At 35.7% G+C, this 22,570-nt stretch overlaps 1 protein-coding gene across 1 annotated transcript in view; it reads left to right on the forward strand.

Moving 5' to 3' along the window:
- Positions 1-22,570, forward strand: part of LOC149082550 (glutamate receptor ionotropic, NMDA 2B-like) — a 58,622-nt gene that overhangs the window by 15,061 nt on the left and 20,991 nt on the right. Inside the window, exons 2-8 of the mRNA XM_089235796.1 lie at positions 14,228-14,415; positions 14,518-14,765; positions 15,839-16,022; positions 16,135-16,273; positions 16,797-17,050; positions 19,731-19,869; positions 20,900-21,086. Coding sequence (XP_089091922.1) covers positions 14,228-14,415; positions 14,518-14,765; positions 15,839-16,022; positions 16,135-16,273; positions 16,797-17,050; positions 19,731-19,869; positions 20,900-21,086 — 1,339 coding nt within the window. The remainder of the gene's footprint in view (positions 1-14,227; positions 14,416-14,517; positions 14,766-15,838; positions 16,023-16,134; positions 16,274-16,796; positions 17,051-19,730; positions 19,870-20,899; positions 21,087-22,570) is intronic.

The raw sequence follows: 22,570 nt of genomic DNA on the forward strand, positions 1-22,570 counted from the left end.
AAGAGAAAAAATCGAAGAGAATTTTGAGACTGGAGGTATCTAGAACGCATGTTCGATATATTCTCGAAAATAAATAAATATGCGAATGTATATTTTTGAAAAATAAAAAATAGCCCTCCCGTTGTCATACTCCATGTGTTTTCGATACGTGTGGTGGTGCACCGAATGCCAAAGGAAAGGGAAAATGTCTGGAATATCCTCTCCGAGTGGACATTGAATGGAATAGCAAGTAGATGGTCCCTACCACCATGACGTGAATGCTTGATATCGGAGAAAGAACTAACGTCATTTCATGATTTGCATTTTTTCATCCATCTTTGACCTGCAAGTTTCATATTCCAACAATATGTATACTATTTGATGTGGACTTGAAAATTCTGTCACTGCTGAGTTTATGTAATATAATATACATATATATATGAATGCACGATAGTTGCCAGAACTTATATAACCTCTGTGGTCACAGCTTAAGATGTCAATTCAGGGCGAATGAAACATGTCCATCCGAAATATGAGAATAGGTCCTCTTCGTACCACTATCATAACCACATATGCTTCTAATAAATATTATGTTGCATTTCTAAAAAAGTGGAACATAAAAGCGAATTTTTTCTGATAAAAGTGCATGTTCAGGATTCTTCTTTTAGTTTGTTCAGGGCTGGAGGTAGAAAGTGCAAAACAGAAAAATAGGGATCTACTTCTTGATGCATGTAATTTTTGTGTGTGGTGCCGATGCGAGAAATGTAAGAGATGAAGTAGTCACTGAAATCTGATCTCTGCGAAAAGACTTCAGTCCATCTACATTGCTGTCCAAAGTTAAACTATGAATTTAGGTTCGAATAATTGCAAAACACATCGGTTATCTCCCCCAAAAGTTCATCCTTCATAGCATCTTCAGCAAACAATAGCAGTTAACCGCTACCTAGTCAGTTTACGCACAGTGATCACATTTTTCACATCAATTTCTTAAAATTCAATATTGATTGATATCGTCACAATATTCACGATTCCTTAGATGTCGTTTAGAGCAAGTTTGGCTATGTTTTGAAGTTGATAATGTTTTAAAATAGTATTCTGAAAATGTATAGCTTTAACACAAGGAGGCAAAAAAAAACCGTTTTCAACATTCTGCGCTAGAATGTGTGTGGGTATTGCAGATCAAATTGCTTACATAGGTTATAGTAAGGAGGTAATTATAGATGCTATACGTGAAAAACCTTGGCCACTCAGCAAAACAAAATGAAACAATAACGTTTTTGCTAAACTCACCGCAGTTTCTGTAAATACATTTTCCAGCTCAGGAAAAGGAGAGAGTTGGATTACAAATATACTATCCTTGATTCGTATAACCCATAAGAAAAAGTCACAAATCCGTCTTTTTGGTGGCCAACTTGGCAGTTCTTCCCAAACTCATATCTCTCGAGCTGCCCATCCAACGCTGAGGTAGATTGCGCTGCTCTACAAGAAAACATTTTCTTACATGAAAATAAAAATACCTGTTTCTAAAAGTTTATGGTTTTTGAAAATTCAGATCTGAAAATATAAATTTCTATCAGGCACAGTTTTTTTAGGTCTTCAATTTTTAAGCATATCTGAAGGGCTTAGTTCGTGACTCAGGTCGGTCTATGGAAGTGCCCGAAGTATGTCGCTAATCTTGACAACAGTGGTATCGTTGGAAAGACCTTTTTGTGGGTAGTAAAAAAGCCAAAAGAACTATATAAAGATACTAAAAAAAGCCAAAAAAGCCCATGAGTTTTGCCGTTTTCAACATAGGGGTCAATTTATTTATTTAGTTAGGTAGCTTTCATTTATTTATTATACAGACATTTTGAAATTGTGTGAAATAAATAAAATACAATAATGTGTGCGAGTGTGTGATAAGATTACGCACTTTTGCATGAAATTTACACAAAAATGAGTAAATAGAAAAATATGTCAATTTGACATTTTTTGTTTACTTCGTGAATTTATGAAATATAACTTGGCCTGTCACATGTCAAGGTCAACAATACCGCATTTGTCAAAATCAGTGTCTGACAGACACATCGTTCACTTCTCCAGTAAGTAAACAAATATGCATAACTGTTAGGTTCGAGGTAGTAAGAATGTAAGTTATTGCATCCCCACACACAGAAATTTCTAAAAATAGGCTTAAAGGGAACAAATTGTTATTCTTTATTCGGAAAATGGCAATATGATGACGTTCTGCAATGATGTTTGCAGCATGGTGAATGGTATGAAATTTAAATACGAGCCACAGGAATGTTGATTTTTTTAGAGATGCCTCAAAGTTAAAATATGTGTAGTGTAAAGGAGTTCTCCATATAATTGGGAAAGTATTGGCTTCTGTCCCAGCTGCCTATGCGAATATGACTAAAGAGTCATACGGTATTTTCAAATATATATGTCCGAATTAGTTAAATGCAATGAACATAGCGGGAAAATATACTGTGGTTTTTGAAAGTAGTTTCTATGGCATTGTGTATGAAACAAAGCTATATCAAAAATGCTTCCTGTGTAAGTGGGACAATCGCGACACAAAAATCTCCTTTACAAAAGAAAAATTTGGTCTCAACGTTGATGGAAAGTGGGAGAATAAAATATGCATAATCAAAAATTGATAGCCAGTGACGTGTTGTTTCCTATTCCTGGAACATTATTCGAGAGTGCAAAGTGATCACAAGAAAAAAAGTAAGCCCTTTAAATTTTTTGGGAAAACAAATTTGTTGATATTTTCCATTTGTAGGCAATTTTTTTTTCATAAAATATATGACACAGTTCATAAGCCTATATTAATTTTTACTTTATTCTGTTTTGAATGTTCCTATACAGTTTTAAAACTCCCTAGAACAATAATTATTACATATTTTGTCCATTCAGATACACAGCGTAGAACAAAAAAGTAACTTGAAAATTATGCTTGGCACAGAAAAAATGTATAGATTTGAATTCAGGAGGCACATTTACATCAGAATCACGACTATTACCCCTTAGAAAAATTATTTTTATTTGTAGAACAGTGTTATCAGGTATCCGTATGTTAAAGACATGAAGAAAAGTAAGTTGTGACGCTCTTTTCTTTTGTTGAAAATTATTGTAAGCCTACCAGCATTGCCAATTTTGCACCATTTCTTTCTTTCAAACCGAGGGCAACTCCGGATATATGCACTATCACCGGAGGGGATTTATTGTCAAGTGAGTTGCGCGCCAGAAGCGTCAGTGCGTATATCTAACAGTGTGAGTGCGCATCGCTATATGTATATCGAACGTAATGAAAAAGAAGGCAGAAACGTAAACAGAATATTAGAAATGGCAATGAATAATATTGAAAAAAAGCGCATGGAGAAATACTACAGCTTAATGGCAATAAATCAGAAAAATAATCACATAAGATGTGTAATTCATTCTCAGAAGTATTAAGATAAATCACACACACATATAATTAATTATCATACGTATGTAATATTCTTTTTTTTCTATGAAATGTTGAAAGTGTGTATTTCTATTGCGCCGAACCTATATATCTCACCGAAATATTCAAGTAACAATCTTATGATACATATAACGTAATATGAAATATAATGTCAGTTCGCATTCAAGGATACTCTTTAATTTTACATGTAACATATTAATATGTTAATTTAAAATAGAGGTTTAGAACCACTGAACTTAATAACCACCTGAAAAATGCAGATAATATAAATTTCGATATCGGAGTTCAAATAGTTCGTAATTTACTTGTCTATAAATACCGCCTCAATTTAATAGCCCATTCTTTTCCAATACTTGATTTAAAAATATTTTTCGATATCGGCTTTATACTGAGATAAAGACCACTTTATTCATAAACGAAAATTAAAAAATAAACTACTTTTGCAATATATATATCAGTGAAAGCTTTTCAAAAGAAAATAAATAAATAAAAATTAAAAGAAATAGGTTAAGGGTTGAAAATGAAAACTTAGAGAAGATTAATGTTCCTAAGTTTTATTGATCGGGAAAATACGCCATCTTAATCCCAGCGATGTGTTCAAACTGAAAATCTTTGGCAAAATGTGGAAATCCCATCGCTCATATATAATCTATTTATTTAATTAATTTTTTTTAATTTAATTTAAAATTAAAGTATAGACAAAAAGTCAATAGAAACTTCAACAATTTATAAAAATTGGAAATATAACCGAAATAAAAACGGTTTGCAGGTTTACATTGCTAGAACACGGAAATTTTTTTAAGACAGGAAAAAAGAACTTAAAAAACTGCCGATAGGTGACGCTGACCTACACAAGGCGAAGAAAAGTTACGCAAGTAACAAACAGAATGCCTCCAAATCGTTTATTACAGCAGTATGTGTTCGACATGACCAAACCACCACAGGCGATAGCACATTGCAGGCGAGTCACAAATCCAGCAACGGCAGAATTGATATCTCCTGTGGTGGTAGTGGTCATGTGGAACCATAGGCGGAGATTGACTTGGAAGTCTGGGGGGGAGGGGGCAAGGTCATTATTGCTGGGGGGGGGGGCACGATGATGATAATGTCAATTCATCTATACATATATACATTAGATCAGTCGACTCCACGTTTGACTCTGGGGGGCTGCCCCCCCCCCCCCGTATCTCCTCCCATGTGTGGAACACATACTGTTGTAATAAACGAGAATTGAAGGCATTCTGTTCGTTATTTTCGTCTTTTCTTTGACTTGTCTACGTCAGCGCCACCTGTGTTTTGTGAGGTTTTTTTTTTCCTATCAAAAAAATTCCCATGACCATTTTAGCGATGCTGACTCTGCAAAAGGAGATATCAAAGCGTGTTTTTATTCGATAAAAGAACTCATAAATATTGAGTAGTTGATTTTTTTTAGGTACTGGATGTTTACTCTGATCATCCAATTACTAATTCCTGAATTAGTATTAGTTTTAAAGTTAATTCCTAATCTCTTAAAAAGTTTCAAAAACTGTTATAAAGTCGTTAACTTGAATAACTAGCTTTTCAATAGTTAGGAAATTTCATTTTTTTACATGGTCTGTGCAGTGGCGTACGCAGGATCGACCTGGGGGGGGGGGAGCATGACGAGGAATTTCTTCCGTAGACCTTTTGAGTTGCTAACCTTCAAAAAGCATTTTAATTAACTGAAATGGACTAAAATAGCATGAACACGTATTTCGTTTTACGAAAATAGTTAGTATTTCTAAATTTTTCGTAGGCTTGGAGTCTTTTACCCAGCCCCTACCTAACCTCGGATTTGTGGGTCTTGTATTTCACATCTTCAATTTTCATATCTTCAAATCAATGACTCACAAAACCCAAAGTGATATCTCAGCTTTACATGACGCACTGATGCAGAATTTAGATATCTTTAAGGTCCAAGAAATTTCGGATGAGTTTTCATGTGTTGACATATCTGAATTTTAGAATGAGTTGTCACTTAGGTAGTCTCCCTAGACGACTACTGTAGACTTACAAAGACTGCAATTATTCAGCGGAAATTTAACTGAGATCCAGAACTTCGCTGACACCATCTGTGAACTCAAGGGTAAATAATCTGTAGTCTCCACACGTTCCGAAAAAAAAGTACCTGGTACTGAACTTGCAGTTCCTAGTTTCTTTCCCGGAGTAGAATGTTAATCCTCACCTAAAACAGATCCTAGAAACAAAAGTTGTGGAAATTTATTTGGCAATGAAAACGAGTGTTGGCACGTCTGAAAGTGTCTGGGCTTTAAAGATACAGATATTCAGTGCTGATTATATTCAGTTCACCCAGAACGTTCTTCCTCATGACGTAACTCTTTAATTGATAATGCCTGTTTTTGTGTTCTTGAACAATCATCGTAGAGTCGTTAGTGATCTGAGGTTATTAAGAAGACAGTTTTTGATTATTTAAGATTTTTGTGAATTATTATTAAACATTTCTTTGCATACATTGCATTTAATTCAAAACAATATTTTTTTAATATTTTCTAGTGCTCATGGAAAAAAAAGCATGTTTGCTTCAAAAGTTTATAATAATGATGAAAATATAGTATATATAAGTTATCAACATCATATAACGGAATTCTTTCGATTTATTGAAGCAAGAGTCCTCTTTATGAATAAATATACAGTACAGAATACCATGATTAAGAGATACTAATCCCCGGCCCGCCATAGCGCGGTCAGTAGACGCAACGCGTGAGATGCATACCATGATTAAGTTAGACTCGTTTACATACCATTATAATGGGTCGTTCATTACACTGGTAAGAATGAGGAATAAAATGATGTTGTAGATGTGCGTATTATTGATGATTTTACCATTCAATCAATAAGTAACCCTTTTATTATAACATTCGGACTACGTAATCGATAAACAAACGTGAAAACCTTAATTAATCTGACACTAGTTAAGAACGTCAAGGCCATCTGTTGCTTATCACCGAAATATCGTATAAGGACTTCAATAGAAATGAAAGAAGCATTCTCTTAGAATATGACTCCGAAGTACCCCTCTACGGAAAAATCACAGACTAAAGATAGCAATAATACGGCTGTTGGAGAAATATACAACAACACTTACAAATTTTCACAACTTGAAGGACAGAAAACGAAATTTTAGCGACGAAACATCTTTACTTTCATGTTCAATGCAATGTCACCGTTTCTACTTTATCACACACCAACTCCGGTCATATACCGTCATACGGCATTTTCCAACCAGTGGAGTTGGGTGGGAAATGAAGGCGTTATCTATCGATGTTGAACGCAAGCTCGGCACGTAAAGAAATTGTTTCTGATGTTTCTTTGCCCAGATTTGAACCCATGGACCTTGATGGCAACCTTCGTAGTGGACGATGAGCACATTACCACTGCGCCACTCGGGCGCCATTTCTGTGGATTCTGAGCAAAACATTCTCTACAGCCGAATGTAACGTTTCTGATGAATGTGCTCGTGCTGAAATGTCTCTTACGGTCATCAAGATAAGTCTTTTACCTTAGTCTTCATTTATCCTCATAGCTAAAAGTCGCATGGGGTTGAATGGCCATTCACTGAGAAAGCAACGACAGATCGGCCTATATCGGCTGTTTTGAAGTGACACTTAAAAAACCGTTTCTCTACGTTAAAATAATTTCACTAGTAACGCCCACTTAAACAACGTAGCGCGCGTAATTGACAAGGAAAAGGCCCCAAGGTGTCATCCTAAGAAAATTATGAAAAAATTCAAGTGCGTTCATCTCACCCAGAAACACACAAAAACAAAAGAAATTAACGGCGAAATGCAATTATTATTTAAAGCCGCAAAAAATTATTAGAAACTATAACAGTTGGCTACTCATCGCCTCTCGCACTTGGCGATATATATAAAATAACTTGTTTTCACTTTCTTTTCCTTTCTTAGGGGCCCCCCACCATTCCCCAGATGCTTATAGAAGATAATCCGAGAGGAAACCCCGACGTCTAGCGCTTGCGATTACTATATGTGCCCATTCTGAGAGCGCATGCGCATTAGAGACAAACAGATGTTCGGAGAATTGATGCATTTAATTAGGAACGGCTGGACGCAGTTCTTATATAGCGCAGTTGGTACGACGCTGAATCGAAAGCGACCAAAATGTTCATGGTTCGAATCTCGTCGGTACCGCTATTTATTTTACCTAACATCTTCGGGTGATTGTTTGAATTTTCCCACCGTACACACGGAGATAATACGATGCTTATTCAAGGAATGGAGGGAACCACTGACTGAGATTCGGATTACAATATTTTACACTAACGATGGGAGTGCATTTGTGAAAAATTTATTTTTTCATTAATTTTTGAAAAATAATTACAATACAATCACAAAAAACATCAAATACGTTCGAAAAGTGATAAAACGTGTGTGGTGAGACTGGCGCATACGCCATCCCATGCAGCAAGCGCATCGTGACTCCCGCACATCTCCGGGGATGTCGAAACGGTTAATAACAGTTTTGAGGCCAGTGAAAAGAAAAAAAATAATAAATAATCATTCAAAATATTGAAGATGTAAGAGAAAGACGGGGGAAAAAATTGCTTTGGGTGAGATGAGCTTTGGGCCGCTGTGGTGGTCGAATGGTTATAGTGACGGACTCGCGATGCGAAGATCCGGGTTCGAACCTCACAGTGGTGGTCGGCTGAAGTTGGTTTTCTGTGGTTCCCAACTTCAAGGCGCAAATGCGAGCTGATCTCCCCGTTAAAAAGTCTCGCCACAGAGAGCAACAGTCCTACAACGATAAATCATTCAATCATAACACTTCATAGTTAGAAAAACTGGTGGCAAATGGCAGCACTACACATAACAAGCATTACAGAGAAAACAAAAAAACTTCACGTCATGTTTCACTACACGTACACGCACATTCCCGCATGTACCGATTCGTTGGGGGTTTCGCGAGGGGTGTGTGTGGGCGGGGTGCATGTGTGGTGTAGCAGTAGTAGGTAGGGCCTCCAAAAAAAATTGGCTCGGGGATCCATGATGTTCTTAAGTCAGCCACCTCGTTGGGCAATTTGCCTGTTGTGGCGTTGTATTTGTATTAGAAACATGAACCTTTCGGTTCCCTTCTATTCGACGTCGTTCCAACTGGTACAATAGCAGCTGCTAGCCATTCCTACAGTAAAATACAGTAAATCCTTGGTTAGCCGTCATTTTATTTGGTTTCGTCCGGCTTCCATAAATAACAATGTTCTTATTAGAACCCTCGCGCTTACTCGCCGCTAATTTCGGTTAACTCGTCACTATAGGAAAGTTTGAGCGAGAGGAACTGATGATTTTTATGGCTTTCTTTGAGGAAAAAGCTTGTGATAAAACAACACTGCTGTATGTTCAAAAGAAATCATAAAAGATAATTATATACCAAAACGGAACAGCTCAAATGAAGAAAGTGACACCGAGGAAGTTCATTTTCCAACTAAACGAATAAGTTCTTGAAGCGTTAGGAACTGCATATAGAAACGCCCTCTCCATTTGTCAATACAAGATTCATCCAAAGACTGGTTATTTGTGGAGATGAAAATTACAAGGAAGAAAATTCTTCACTGCCCCCCACGGGGACTCGAACCCCGATCTAAAGTGTAATACCGGCCAAAGGCCGGAATCACACTATAAAAGTTTGGGAAAAGTTCATTTATAAACTTGAAAAATTCAACCAATAAATGCATCTGTTGCATTCACTAAAATGTATCCGACACACTTATTAGTTACATTTTTCAAGTTTTATTAGTTAACTTTTGTAAAACTTTTATAATGTAATCCCGGCCTTATACAAAGTTTCTGCTATGCACATCCTCATAGTGTATTTCGTAACTTTTTCCCTGAATAATCCTACTTTCCATCTTTATTCTTCCCATCAGAAATTTAATGCCATTGCAATTATTATATCGATCTAGACGGCTTTGAGTAGTGTCAGTTTGATTATAGTTACCCTATATCCTGACAAAAATATAATCTATTAACCTGTTAATGAAATCAGTTTCAAAATATCGAATAAATATTTTTGAATAGAAGAAAACACATCTCGTTCACTTTTAAAATTTCAATTCGACACTGCATTGAATATTGTATTGTTTTCCTCATTCATTATCCATTATGAGAGACTGATTTAATATGCAAATAATCAGTCTAATTTAGAACTATTTTGGTATTAATAAGTATTTTCATTTAGCATAATTATTTGCCTCTTTGTTTTTCGTTAATTTGTAGAATTGATTGATAATTATATGAATATTCAAGGTAAATGATAAAATACTGAATATAAAAATTCTGATAAAAAATATATAGAGAGGTACTGCGATAAATACAGGGTAGTTCAGAAGTCCTGAGATGATTTGAGAAAAAAAAATACAGTATTTAAAATATCTATGATAGAGACAAACGGTTTGAAGCATTGTAAAGTGACGAGGAGGAAGTCAAGCCTATATAGCATTACATGTGATGTTATTTGTAACATGGGTGTTACGAAGAATGGGGATGAGGATGACAGTTAAATGAATTGAGATTTAAAAAAAAAAATTTAAAGCCTTGTCTGTTAACCGTCAAACGCGCAGCTTTGTATATAAGCAAAAGAATCCTTTTAGACCATAGTTTCCCAACCTTTTTTGTCCCATCGCCCCCAACGCAATCTAATCCATAGGATCCTATGTTATACCTGTAGCTTTTACCACCCCCCGGAACATTCCATCGCCCACGTTGGAATCATTGCTTTAGACGTTCATTACTGCAGCCAGTTTGAAGATAAAAGTATTCAAAATCAGCTTTGCACATGTGACGTCATATTCTTTCCATTTTGTATTTGCTGGTAGATGTCCCAATTATTGCAGTCCAATTATTCCCAGTTTGTTGCAGAGCATGCTTGGTGGCTGTGATTTCGCTAATTTGTGAAAATGTGTTTGCATTTTTTTTTATAATTTACCTAGAAGTTTGCACTGCCCTATTTTTGCTTACTATAATTTTAATCAAAAAAAGAAGGTAGTTATATAACTTGGTACGTAATATTACTTCAATACATCTATTTCATGGGCAATATTTGAGACTCAAAAAGGCCTCTATAAGCAGTACAATTCGTGATAGATTTTTTTTTTCAATATCTTTCAGACTTTCTATACCAACTCCGGTCATATATCGCCATACGGCAATTTCCAACCAGTGGAGTTGGGTGGAAAATGAAGGCTCCATCCATCGGTTGTCGTCCTAGACTCGGTAGGTAAAGAACTTGCTTCGAATGTGCTACTCCCGGATTCGAACCCATGTACCTTGATGGCGACCTTCACAGTGGAAGACGAGCCTCTTTACCACTGCGCCACAGACGTTCTAAACCTGTTATCAACTACGAAAAAAAATGTCAGCTCGAAGAAAAAATTAAGCATTGAAGGGTTGAATGCTTTAAACCATTTGTCTCTATCTGCAACAGCTATTTTACAGCAGGTCAGGACTTCTGGACGACCCAGAATTTTATGCAAGTACAGATATGAAAAAACAAAAAACTCACAAACTCAATTTAAAAGTTTAGTGGCAACAACCCAATAGAAATAAAATTAATAAAATTGTTTAATTTTCTTTTTACTCACATCCATTCACTTCACTTCCATTCTTTGTGACACCCACGTCAAACATAATACGTCAAGAAATACTATATAGGCTTGACATCCTGCGTCATGATACATGCGCATGTAGCGATTTTGTTGTTGATAGGGGATAAAAACAAACTTTGAAACCTTCTCTTTCAAATACTTCAAGCAGTGTGTACATCTTTAACAGATTTTTCTTAAATCATGTCGAAAATTCTGGACCGCCCTAATGCTTGCTTCAGTAATTCGAAAGAGTTTTTATGCCTGTGAGACATTTAAATGCAAAAAAAGTTAGATAAAAGACAAAATATGCCGTATTTAGAAAACAGTAGATGAGAAAGAATTTTGTGCATTTTGCTTTGTGCTGCATTTAACTTCGTATTTTCCTTTGTGCTGCCGCTTGTGTACTGGATGCAGAATCAGGTAGAAAAGCATAGGTTACCAAATGAAATAAAAAAATTTATATATCTCGAGCTTCTGCGTCTTGCCAAACCTTTTTCTTGAAACTCACTCCAAACCCCCCTCAACCTCCCATTTTACCTCTTTCTGATAATAATAACTAAGATTTTAAGAGAAAATGATTACAATATTTAGCCGTGCTATTTTCCCATCAGTGCATGTTGGTGTACTGCTTGACCGCAGTAGCATGTTTGTCGTACCTCCAGACGCATATACCTCCCGAATGTTTTCTGTCCGTATATAGTGAATGTATACGAAACCACGCGACAGAAACACTCCTGAACTATCCAGAAAATACTATTCCCGGTTTCTTCAAACGAATTTTTGTCTTTATTCATAAACTTACTGTAGAATGTTGTGTGTTTGCTTGTGTTGCTCTACCTATATCATTAAGTAAACTGTGTTATTCATAGACTTTAAACACTGTTTGTATACTACTCTTGCAGTTGTTTGGTGTTGGCCATTTCTCGTAAATCCAAATAACAAATAATATTCAAATCGAACGTGAAGCTACAAGCTAGATACACTGAGCCCATAAAAAAAAATTCCAGTTTTCGGTGTATAGATAGACCTCTTCACCTGCTAGATAGATAGATATTCACCTGCAGCTCCTTGAGCAGCATGTCTGCGGATTTGTCCCTCAGCTTCTCATTATTCTTCGTAAGAAAAGACGAAGCTGAAATTGCAAGAATCTTTTCTACTTGAGATCAATTATGTTTTTTGCTTGTCATAGGGATTAAACAGGATGCGCGCAGACATATATGTGCTGGAGAAACGAACAAACAAACCTAGCACTAATACCAGACAAAAAAAAGTGATGACATTTGCTCCGGTAGTCATCATTAAAGCCTGGCTGGTACATGTCACAGTGGAGGGAGAGACAAAAGAAAAGAGGAGCAGGAACAAGAAACGTCATTGTACTCCCTTCTCACAATCCTTTTTTTAACTTAGGCAGTATTGTACCCGAGTTCTCCATTTTCCTACCGAAATTGCTTAAAAAAATAGCATCGAATTGTTCCATTCATATAATCCATGAGATAGCACAATGGCGAAACACCGAAATTCTAAATGCATGGCCAACGGATGAAAGTTATGAATTACATTTTCTTCTCCTTGTAATGTGGATTTTGCATGTTTACCAGCTATGTTTCATGTTTCAGCTTCTGAGTGTCTGCATGCGTGGTTTTTTTTTTGATTGATTGTATCGGAAACGAATATTCGTAGCTCGATTATTTTTTTTCTCATTTCAATGCTTTTCTTTTTCCCCGTATATGTATATTTTTTTGAAGTATTATTACATGTTAATGTTGTGTACTGCGTATATACGGTATACAGGGTGGGAATTTAAGTCTGTTTCATCTGAAATACCTTGTGGCCCATTTGCTATAGAAACATACTTTCAATTAGAAAAAGTATCAAAATAACGTGTCATTTCAGATGTGTAATTTGTAACAAGGACCGTATATGTACCGAAATACGGAATTTAAATTTTTAGATGGTTCTTCCTATCCTTTCACTTTAAATTGAAAAAGCGTAGGCATAGGTATTGTTATGTCTCTACTGAGCCCAAGGAAAAAAATTCCATGTTTCCAAGTTCAAAATTTGCTGAGATATTTTAATTAAAATCACTAAAAATAGGGGAATCAACAGCATATGAAGCGTAGAATGAGGTTGTTCAATAGTTTATGCGGTTCTGTCCTTCATTTTTAGTCATTTCCGAATTCAAATATCTCGCCCTTGGACGGTAATATTCACACACTTTAATATTACTTACACCTGGAAACGTAGATTTCGTTTTGGGGGCTCATAAGAAACAGGCAACAGTTTTCAGATTGAAAGTTAGAGGACAGAGAGACAATATTGAAATGAAATTCTGTACTTCGATACGTATACTGTACTTAATAAAATAAATGACACATCTAAGACGGTAACGTTATATAATTTTTCAAATTGAAATTTATGTTTCTATTTACGATTTACGAAACGGTTTACGATTTATTTGAGATGAAACAAACTTTTCACCCTGTGCTGTACATGCATATTATGTTGATCGATATTTCTTATCGTTAACATTAATGATTTAATAGAAATTTTATATTGTCACTGATGTTTAAATTCCAGTTTCATATTGATATCATTAACGGATTTGCATTTCACAGAAAATATTCAGGAATTTTTACATTTAAAGCGAGTTGTATGTTGGCTATAGTATACCTGCAGGATCGGTGTATGTGTTAACGATTTTTTATTTCTTTTTTTCTTGTAAATGACATACGTGCACGAACATAGTTGTTGTAATACATCATACAACAGCGCGGAAATAGACAATTGCCAACATTAGCTCTTGATATCAATCAAGTCATACAACCAGTAATGAGCTTATAATGCCATATCGTCTACGAAAAGTTGCAATGAAATAACGTATTAACATGTTCTTTTAGTTTGCTAAATGTTCGTGAGTTTGCTTGTTACTAATTAAAGCAATATTTCAATGGCGTGAACTCTATTCCACCAAAGTTTAGCTTCAACTTTAATAAGTTATTCCGAATTCCACTCCAATTATGTGTGTGTGTGAATTATAATTTCTGCGATTCCGAGCTAATTGCCCAGGCATAGGTATTACAATTCAATTATTCAAATTACGTGCTAAGTAGTTTTCGTTTTCCTTACTATGTATGAGAATTTACATGCTTTCCAATGTGCAGAGAGTTGCAGACTCCAAGATATTACAACTAGCACCGTCTGTAGAGCACCAGGCGTACGCGATGCTCAGCATATTGAGGAGATATTCGTGGCACTCGTTTGCGGTTGTCACGTCCAGAGTCGGAGGACACAACGACTTCGTCCGTGCTGTCCGGGAGCTAGTCGCAAAGAGAGTTTACAAGGATTTCAAGTTAGAAGCATTCTGTATTTGTTTATACAGTATTTGGATTTTTATATATTTCCACGTTATATACTTAGTTTGGAATTTTATCTGCACATCTTCTTTCCTCAGGTTTGAAATTTTAGATGTCGTCATTTTGAAAAGTTCCGTTATCGATGTCATAAAAGAGGATCTGGAAGAGCTGTCGAACAGTGAAGTGAGGGTGGTGCTGCTGTTCGCTAGGGAACCTGAAGCCACTAAGATTATAGAGGCTGCCTCGGATCTTGGAATGACCGGCAAGAACTATATGTGGATCGCATCGCTCTCTGTAATCGGCATCCACGTACGAGCAAGTCCATCTTTCGTTCCTGGAATGATCGGTGAGAATGATCCAGTGCTATTTATATTTGCCTTTGTAATAAATTTTAATATTTTAATATAATAATCTGTATCTAACCTTGTTCATGATACCGATATAAACAAATATTCAATTGTTATACACTCAAGAGCAATTAAATTAAAGGAAGCTGACAGGACAGTATGCAAAAAAAAACCAATTGTTGGCTGTTCGTGACTGCCACGGATATGCCACGGAGCAAAGCTTTGGCAACAGAAAGAGTGCTGCTCAGAGGAACACTCAAAGTTGAAATCATTATGGCAAAGACGGAGGAACAAAGTGCATTTGATCGGGGATAAGTCGTTGTGGTCCAACGTATGGGTCACACCAATCTCTGGTGCCGTGCAGGCACGGCGATTTTGAGATGCTACAGATTCATGGGGAGGGGGGGAGGGTCTATTGTGAGTGCATCGATTCCGGTAAAAGAATTCCGGAAGTCCAGTAAAAGTACCAAGAGTTTTTGACGACCACTAGCTTCAGGATGGGACTCACCTTGAACTCATCTTTCAACAGGACAATCCACCGTGCTCCCATTGCATCCGAATAGCTGAAGGAACACTCTGCGGGTACCAACTTGACTATTTTAAGCATAGCTTCTTCCATTGGAGCACATTTAGGAGGCCATCTACAAAGAAGTTTCGGCCGTGGACCCTGACATTACCCCTCAAGGGCGGGGATGACAGGGCTAGGGCCCTGGGGCTTGGGACAATTCTCATAATTTTTTGCTTTCACGTTTTACACTAACTATGGAAGGGCCAGTAAAATGTCTGACCGGAGGCTCACAAACAATCCCAGCCTGGAGGGGGGGGGGAATCCAAAAAACTGTTTGAGAACTGTAGGAGGCTGCAGGAGTTATGAATTCGTATGACGTCTAAACTCTTCCGATGCCATCTTGAGATCATACCAAGAAGAATCGTGGCGATCATCATGTAAAGTGGTGAAAAGTTGCGCTAGAAGATGCTAGACATGTATCTCTAATTCAATTGTTCTTGAGTGTGGTGCTGTACACATCTGGTTCAATCAAATTACTTGAATTTCTTCATTGTACATTTTCAGGCATATATTACAATTCCACGGATGATAGATTGGCAGAAGAGCTGAGACGAGCTGTTTTAGTTTTTGCTCATGGATTAGAATTGTATGTTAACGATCCGTATACTGATGATCTCAGCTTGGCCACTGACTTGAGCTGCAATGGTACCGGACCTAACAAATGGAGCAAAGGCGATGGACTCTTCAAGTGAGGGGCAAGTTTAACATCTCGTCGAAACATACATGGACTGGATATCATTCATAATATATTATTATTTTCTTGTATACGAATTCATGTATCTTCACCATTGCTTCTGCAGGCACATGAGGAATGTCCATACAGGCAATCATACTGTAGGAGGGAAAATGTACAAAGAAGCTCAATTTAATAGTGATGGTACATTAAGAGTCATCGAATTAGAAATAGTCAATCTGAATCATATGGGAGTGTGGGAGAAGGTTAGTTCACGTTCTTTCAGACTCACTTTTCTACTCCAGTACAATATAATACGCAATTGCATGCTTAAACACTAATAATTCAATAAATGGAAAAGAAACTACGTAGATATGCCCAAAATATGGTGAGAACAACAACTATATGCATTTTGGAACTATGTGAAGCTCTTCTTTCAAAGAAAACATAAAAGGGCAAAAAATGACAAAACTCTCTTATTTGGGCATTTTTTTGCTAATTCATGTTTTTGTCTTTTAGTTAATTTTTATTCTTTTCTTTAAGTTATTTCTTATGTTAGATTATCTATATAATTACTATTTTTGTCTTTTGTGGATATTTACTTAATGAATACTTTTTTTATCCTTTATATGTTGCCTATGCTACTGAGGAAGGAGCTTCATATTGTTTCGAAACGCGTGTTGTTGTTGTTGTTCTCACCATATTTTGGGCACGTCTACGTTGTTCCTCTTCTATTTACCTTCACCCAAAAGGTGATCTCTTTCTATGAAAAATTGTATTTTCTTTCAGATTGGTAAATATACAGGGCCGAAGCAGGAATTCGGTATGACAGGACAGGACAGTGGTTTGGACATAAAAGACATCATATGGCCTGGAGATTCACCGGCACCTCCACCTGGTGTTCCGGAAAAGTTCAACCTGAGGGTGACTTTCCTTGAAGAGCCTCCTTATGTAAATTTGCATCCTCCGGATAATGAAACTGGGGAATGCAAAACTAGTAGATCCGTCAGGTGCAGGACAGAACCCGAAAGCAAATTCTTCGGGTGCGTATAACGTCTGATAAAACTGATTCGTATTCTAGACGCAAATTCCGCAATTCCCACATTCTTATGTCACGGCTCAATTCAGAATATTCCTCATAATTACAAAAAAGAAACGGGTGAATTATATTTTAGTAAATTATTTGATAGTTCTTATCCAATTCATATTTTTCCCCCGCTGCTGGTTTTCGTTCAAAACGCAATGCATTATTTCATAAACTTTGATGATACCTGAGATCATTGGACAGTATCTAAATTGTATTAAAATCTAAAAAAATAGGAATAATTTCGGAAAATATGTTCACGATTGAATCTTGCATTAAAATAGTATTCATAAATATTTTGTTTTTCCATGAATGGAGCTTATTATACTTATTCTAAGATGGATTACTTCCATTTGCTTACTTTACAGACAAAGATTATTTCCCGTTTCTACAATCATTTCCATCGCGAGGGCGTTATTTTAAAAAAATATATATTTTTTTCCTTCTGTTTATATTTCAAATCTCATATTCTCACATTTGAAACAATGTTTAAAATGAGATTTTTGTTCTTTTTTAAGAAATACATTATATCTATTTATTTGCTTTTTATCGGTGAAACTCGTCTCTATTTGTGAGATGCGGGTTATTTACTATCCGAAGGATTTCGAGCGTATTTCGTTGTGTATCTAATTTGAATTCATTCAAGCAGTTTATGTTTTCCATTTCTATACAAAACATATTTTGGAAGCGAAACACGTTGATATCAACCAAAACGATTTTTGATGCAGTATTTCGTTATTAAAGAAGAAATTTTATCCTACAATACCAACCACAACCGTAATGGGTTTGTAATTCCAAGAGAAGCCATATTTATAATTATGGCTAAAATATGGTTATACGCTAAACTTTGCATTCGGAAAATAAAAACGGCCATAAATGAAAATGGCGGTTTTTTTCTTATCATTATCGCCAAATTGGATTTTTTAAGTTTTTAGGATACAATAAAATGATAGTAGAAAACATTTGATATGCGACTTTAAAATAAAATGATAGTAGAATATATTTCATATTCAATGAAAATATAAAACTTAATTTCTTTCGGTTTTTATAATTGAAATTACAATTAATTATTGTCCTTAGTTTATCAAAAACTGACGTCCTTATATGTTATGGGCATCCCTATTTTTTCCAGACACCTCGTTGGGCATTTTGCTTGTAATAGCCTTGTATTTGCATTTGAATTTGTGTAAAACGTTAACAGATTTGCTTTAATCTTCGGGAAAAATACCACGATATCCGCCGAAATACTACTACGTTCACAAAATTCTGGGACTTATTTTAATACGGAAGAAAGAACACTGTTTATTTGGTGTTTCCTTTCAAGTAACTGCCCTGCATAATTATGCATTTTTGTCATTGTTCATACAAAGATGTAAATGCGGATTGAAAGTCTTTCTTGCCAAACCCTACAGCGCCTTCGTCGCTGCTCGCTGCATTTAGGAACCTGAAAATCGTAGTCCCTCAAGCATATTCTTCATCCGAAGAAAAAAAGTCACATGAGGCAAGATCAGGAAAATAAGCTCGTTATTTAAGCTAGTTTACCATTATGTGTTTTTTAACAGGTAATGTGACACCAGGGAGGACCCGTGAGTCCTTAAAAGTCTGCGTGATTCGGTAAAACGTAAGTGACGAGATCTTTGGCAGGCCAAGTCCTATGTGCTCCTTCACGAAAATACGCCTGCTCACGGTTACCACCCTGGTGTCACATTATCTGTCCAAGCACCTCATTCCAATACTTTCCTAATGTGTTAGGCAGTAGTTAGGTGTAGTTCCCTTGTGATTATTTTCTTCGTATGAAGAATTTGGTTAAGGGACGACGATTGTCGGGTTCCGAGGAAGTGCAGCGAGTTGCGACGAAGGCACTGGAGGATATGGAAAAAAATGTCTTACAATCTGTATTTACATCTTTGTTATGAAAAATGGCAAAAATGCACAATTGCACAGAATAGCTACTTGGAAGGGAACACCAAATAAACAGGTTCTATCTGTATTCATTCTTCCGTAATAAAATAAGTCAAGGAACTTTTTGAATGTAGTAGTATTGCCGATATACGAGGACAGGCACCGAAATATGATTTTCCAATGATTGCCAATTCACTATTTTTGAAATTTTGATCAAAAACAGTTTAGATGAAAGAAATTTTTGAATTTTATTTCACAAAAAATGTTTGAATACAAAAATATCACTGAGGGATGTAAGAGTTGAATGCCATAAAATTCAGTAGAGACACGAAGTGTACATGATGTCACATGAAATGTACATCAAGTCAACATTTGTTGCTTTTTCAATAGTTCTGCCATGTCAGCCATTAATTACACCAATTTAAAGAAGTTAGTTTTTCTGAATAACGGACGCAGAATTTATTCTAAAACAAAATATATATTATTACACAAACATTCAAATACCATCGAACCCTGATTAAATGAATCGGACTGACAATTATGTTCTTGAATCGAAATAATCATAAATATACGCAAGTGAATGCTTTCAAAAAAATAATTCATTAGATCCAGGAAGTTGTTAAATTATGGCTCCATTGTACTTTTTAACACTTTTTAATTATACATTGCAATAATTATGCATCGTATAAATTTTAGAGTTGATAAAACATTAATGTGATTTATCCCCTTTTTCCTAGAACCAACATGTCGCATCACCACAATTTATACAGTTGTTGCTCCGGTTTCTGCATCGACTTGTTGCAAAAATTCTCCCATGACCTGAAATTTAGTTATGACCTGTACAGAGTCGAAGACAGGAAATGGGGAGCTTTGTCGGTAATACATAGATATTTTTCTGTTTGCCTTATAATAAAATATTCTATGTCCTCGATGGAAATGCAATTTGAAATGGATTAGAGAGCAGTTCAATCAGCACAGATGCAAATACGGGCAAATAAAATTAACAGCTCATATAAAGCGAATCAATTAGCCTCATTGAGTAAAACATGTTAACACTTTCGGGTCTGAGCTATTTCGACTATGTTTGTCCCTGTGGACTGAGGGTTTTTGGCACTTTTCATAATTTTTTTTTAAATACTTAGAATACATAAATCTCAACAGTTTTTTAACTACAAATTTCAAACTCTCTTCTTTCATAATATAGCAACTATTTAAAGGTACTAATGATTAATAATTAATGAGGAATAATTAAAAAAGTATCACACACACACATAATTTCTTTCTGATTTTTGAATTGCGCTTCGAAACAGATTTTTTTCTGTTGTCCTCAGGAGATAGATACATGGCAACTACTTTCTAATTGAAAGTCAAAACACAAGGAGACCGTATAAAAATTTAGATTTTTTATTTTGTGGCACACTGTATTATCGGTCCCAAAGCTGGTACAGGGTAATTTTTGCACGTTTTTGACATTTTTTTTTTAAATTGGAATCAAACCTGTATGACGGACAGTTGATGAGATAAAGGCCGCATTAGCACATACAGGACATTCAGTATATGCGTCCATAAACGATATTTAAAAATTGTGAAATAGTAGCATTAAAATAGTAATAAAATTGTAATATTAAATAGTAATTATAAAGTAATAATAAAATTGTGGTAAGCTCTCAAATATGAAACCTTTCTAACTTCCACTAGTGTTGACATGTTTATCGATATCTTTGGAGTATCGTGTTATCGAGGATCCACTGTAATTAATTTAAATAGTTACAAATTTTACTTAGCGATTTCTCGTTGTAAATTACAATTATGATCACAAAATTAATTATGAAAAATTATTTTCATAATTGTATATGGAAATATATACTTATGAAACGTCATTTTTATTTAATGTATTATTCTTCAGGCCAATGGTACATGGAATGGATTAATCGCGGATCTGCTCCATCACAAAGCCGATATAGTTGTCACATCAATCAAAATCAATGCCGAACGTCAGACTGCAGCAGACTTCACGGTTCCCTTTCTGGAGACCGGCATCGCCATAGTTGTCGCCAAAAGAACCGGAATCGTTTCGCCCAAAGCTTTCCTCGGTATGAAAAGAATTTTTTTTCCTATTTTACTTGTTAATTCAATTGCCAAAAGAAGGCAGAATTCATATGCATGTAGTCTATGATTGCATCAAATTATTCTTTTCAATATATGCACAATATTTTCACATCTCTCTCTCTTGTATAGTTCGACTTTACATATAAAATAATGATTTAGGGGGCGATATGACCGCGAGACTTAACTGAGGCTTTTAATCTTCATTGTCTGTTTATGATATGACGGAAATTTTTGGCTGGTACTGCAATGAAGTTATTCGAAGAATCGAGATATTTCAGTAGGATTGGATTATGATCGTATTGCAATCCAGCTGATTGGTCGGAAGCAATATACAGGGTGTCCTGTAAATGCTAATGCAGTGCAGACTCATCAACCGGCCGTCGTAGACATATAGTTTTACTTTAATTTAAAAATGCTCAAGATCCGTTCCAAAATCATCCTGTACAAGTTTTGGGAGTGAAAATACACAGTGCAACAGAACAAAAATCCAAGTTTTTCATACGATATTCTGATTTCAAATTAGAAAGTTGTTTACGTGTATCCCCTGAGGCCAACAAAATAAATTTCATGTTTCTTAGTGCAATATTCGCAGAGATATTAAAATTCAAAAATCGGATAAAAGATGCGAAAGGCGCGTTGCCGATAATTTTCCTGTTCTTTCATAACTTTTCTTCGATTTTTGAATTCGAACAACTCAGCGAATACTTCACTTAGACACATGGGATTTTTTTTCTACCGGTCTCAGTAGGTACAGAGCAACAACTTTATAATAAAAAGTTAGAGGAACCGTATAAAAATGTAGATTTTTTTTTTATTTTGTCGCACACTGTATTTTCACTCTCGAAACTGGCGTAGGATAATTTTTTAACCGTCTTTGAGCATTTTTCAAACTGAAACTATACCTCTACGACGGACGGTTGATGAGATAAAGGCCACATTAGCCCTTATAGGACACCCTGTATAGTTATAACTATCTACCAAATTATTAAGGAGAACTACTATTTTAGCCTCAGGGTGAATCTTCAGAGATACATCTTTCGGCTGGAAAACAGTACTTAAGATGTAGAATGATATTTAGAAGATCGTATCTCTCATAAGAAACGACAAGATCTTGAATGATATCAAGAAGAGTGGAAAGCAACGTTTCAGATGTTCCACCAGAAAAATACATCGAATATACATAATATAATCTACCTATTACAGAACTCGCATAACTAAATCATTGATCATTTCTTGCATACTTTTATTCATAGGTATGGAATGTAACTTCCATTACCTATTGGATTTGTCCTTGTTATTTCCTACGGAGATAATCTAAAATATGATGAGTTTCTGCTTCCAGTTATTGGGCGGAGATTCCGTCGGATCGGAATTCGATTAGTCATTTGGAATTTTACTTGCAAGAAATATATTTTGCGTTATTCGACGAATAGAATCATTAGATATAGGCTACAGCAAAACTTTTCTC

This window comes from Pholcus phalangioides, unplaced genomic scaffold (assembly GCF_987345545.1).
Source record: "Pholcus phalangioides strain wild (caught in Gottingen) unplaced genomic scaffold, Ppha-v1.0 ptg000009l_1, whole genome shotgun sequence".
Taxonomy (NCBI): Eukaryota; Metazoa; Arthropoda; class Arachnida; order Araneae; family Pholcidae; genus Pholcus; species Pholcus phalangioides.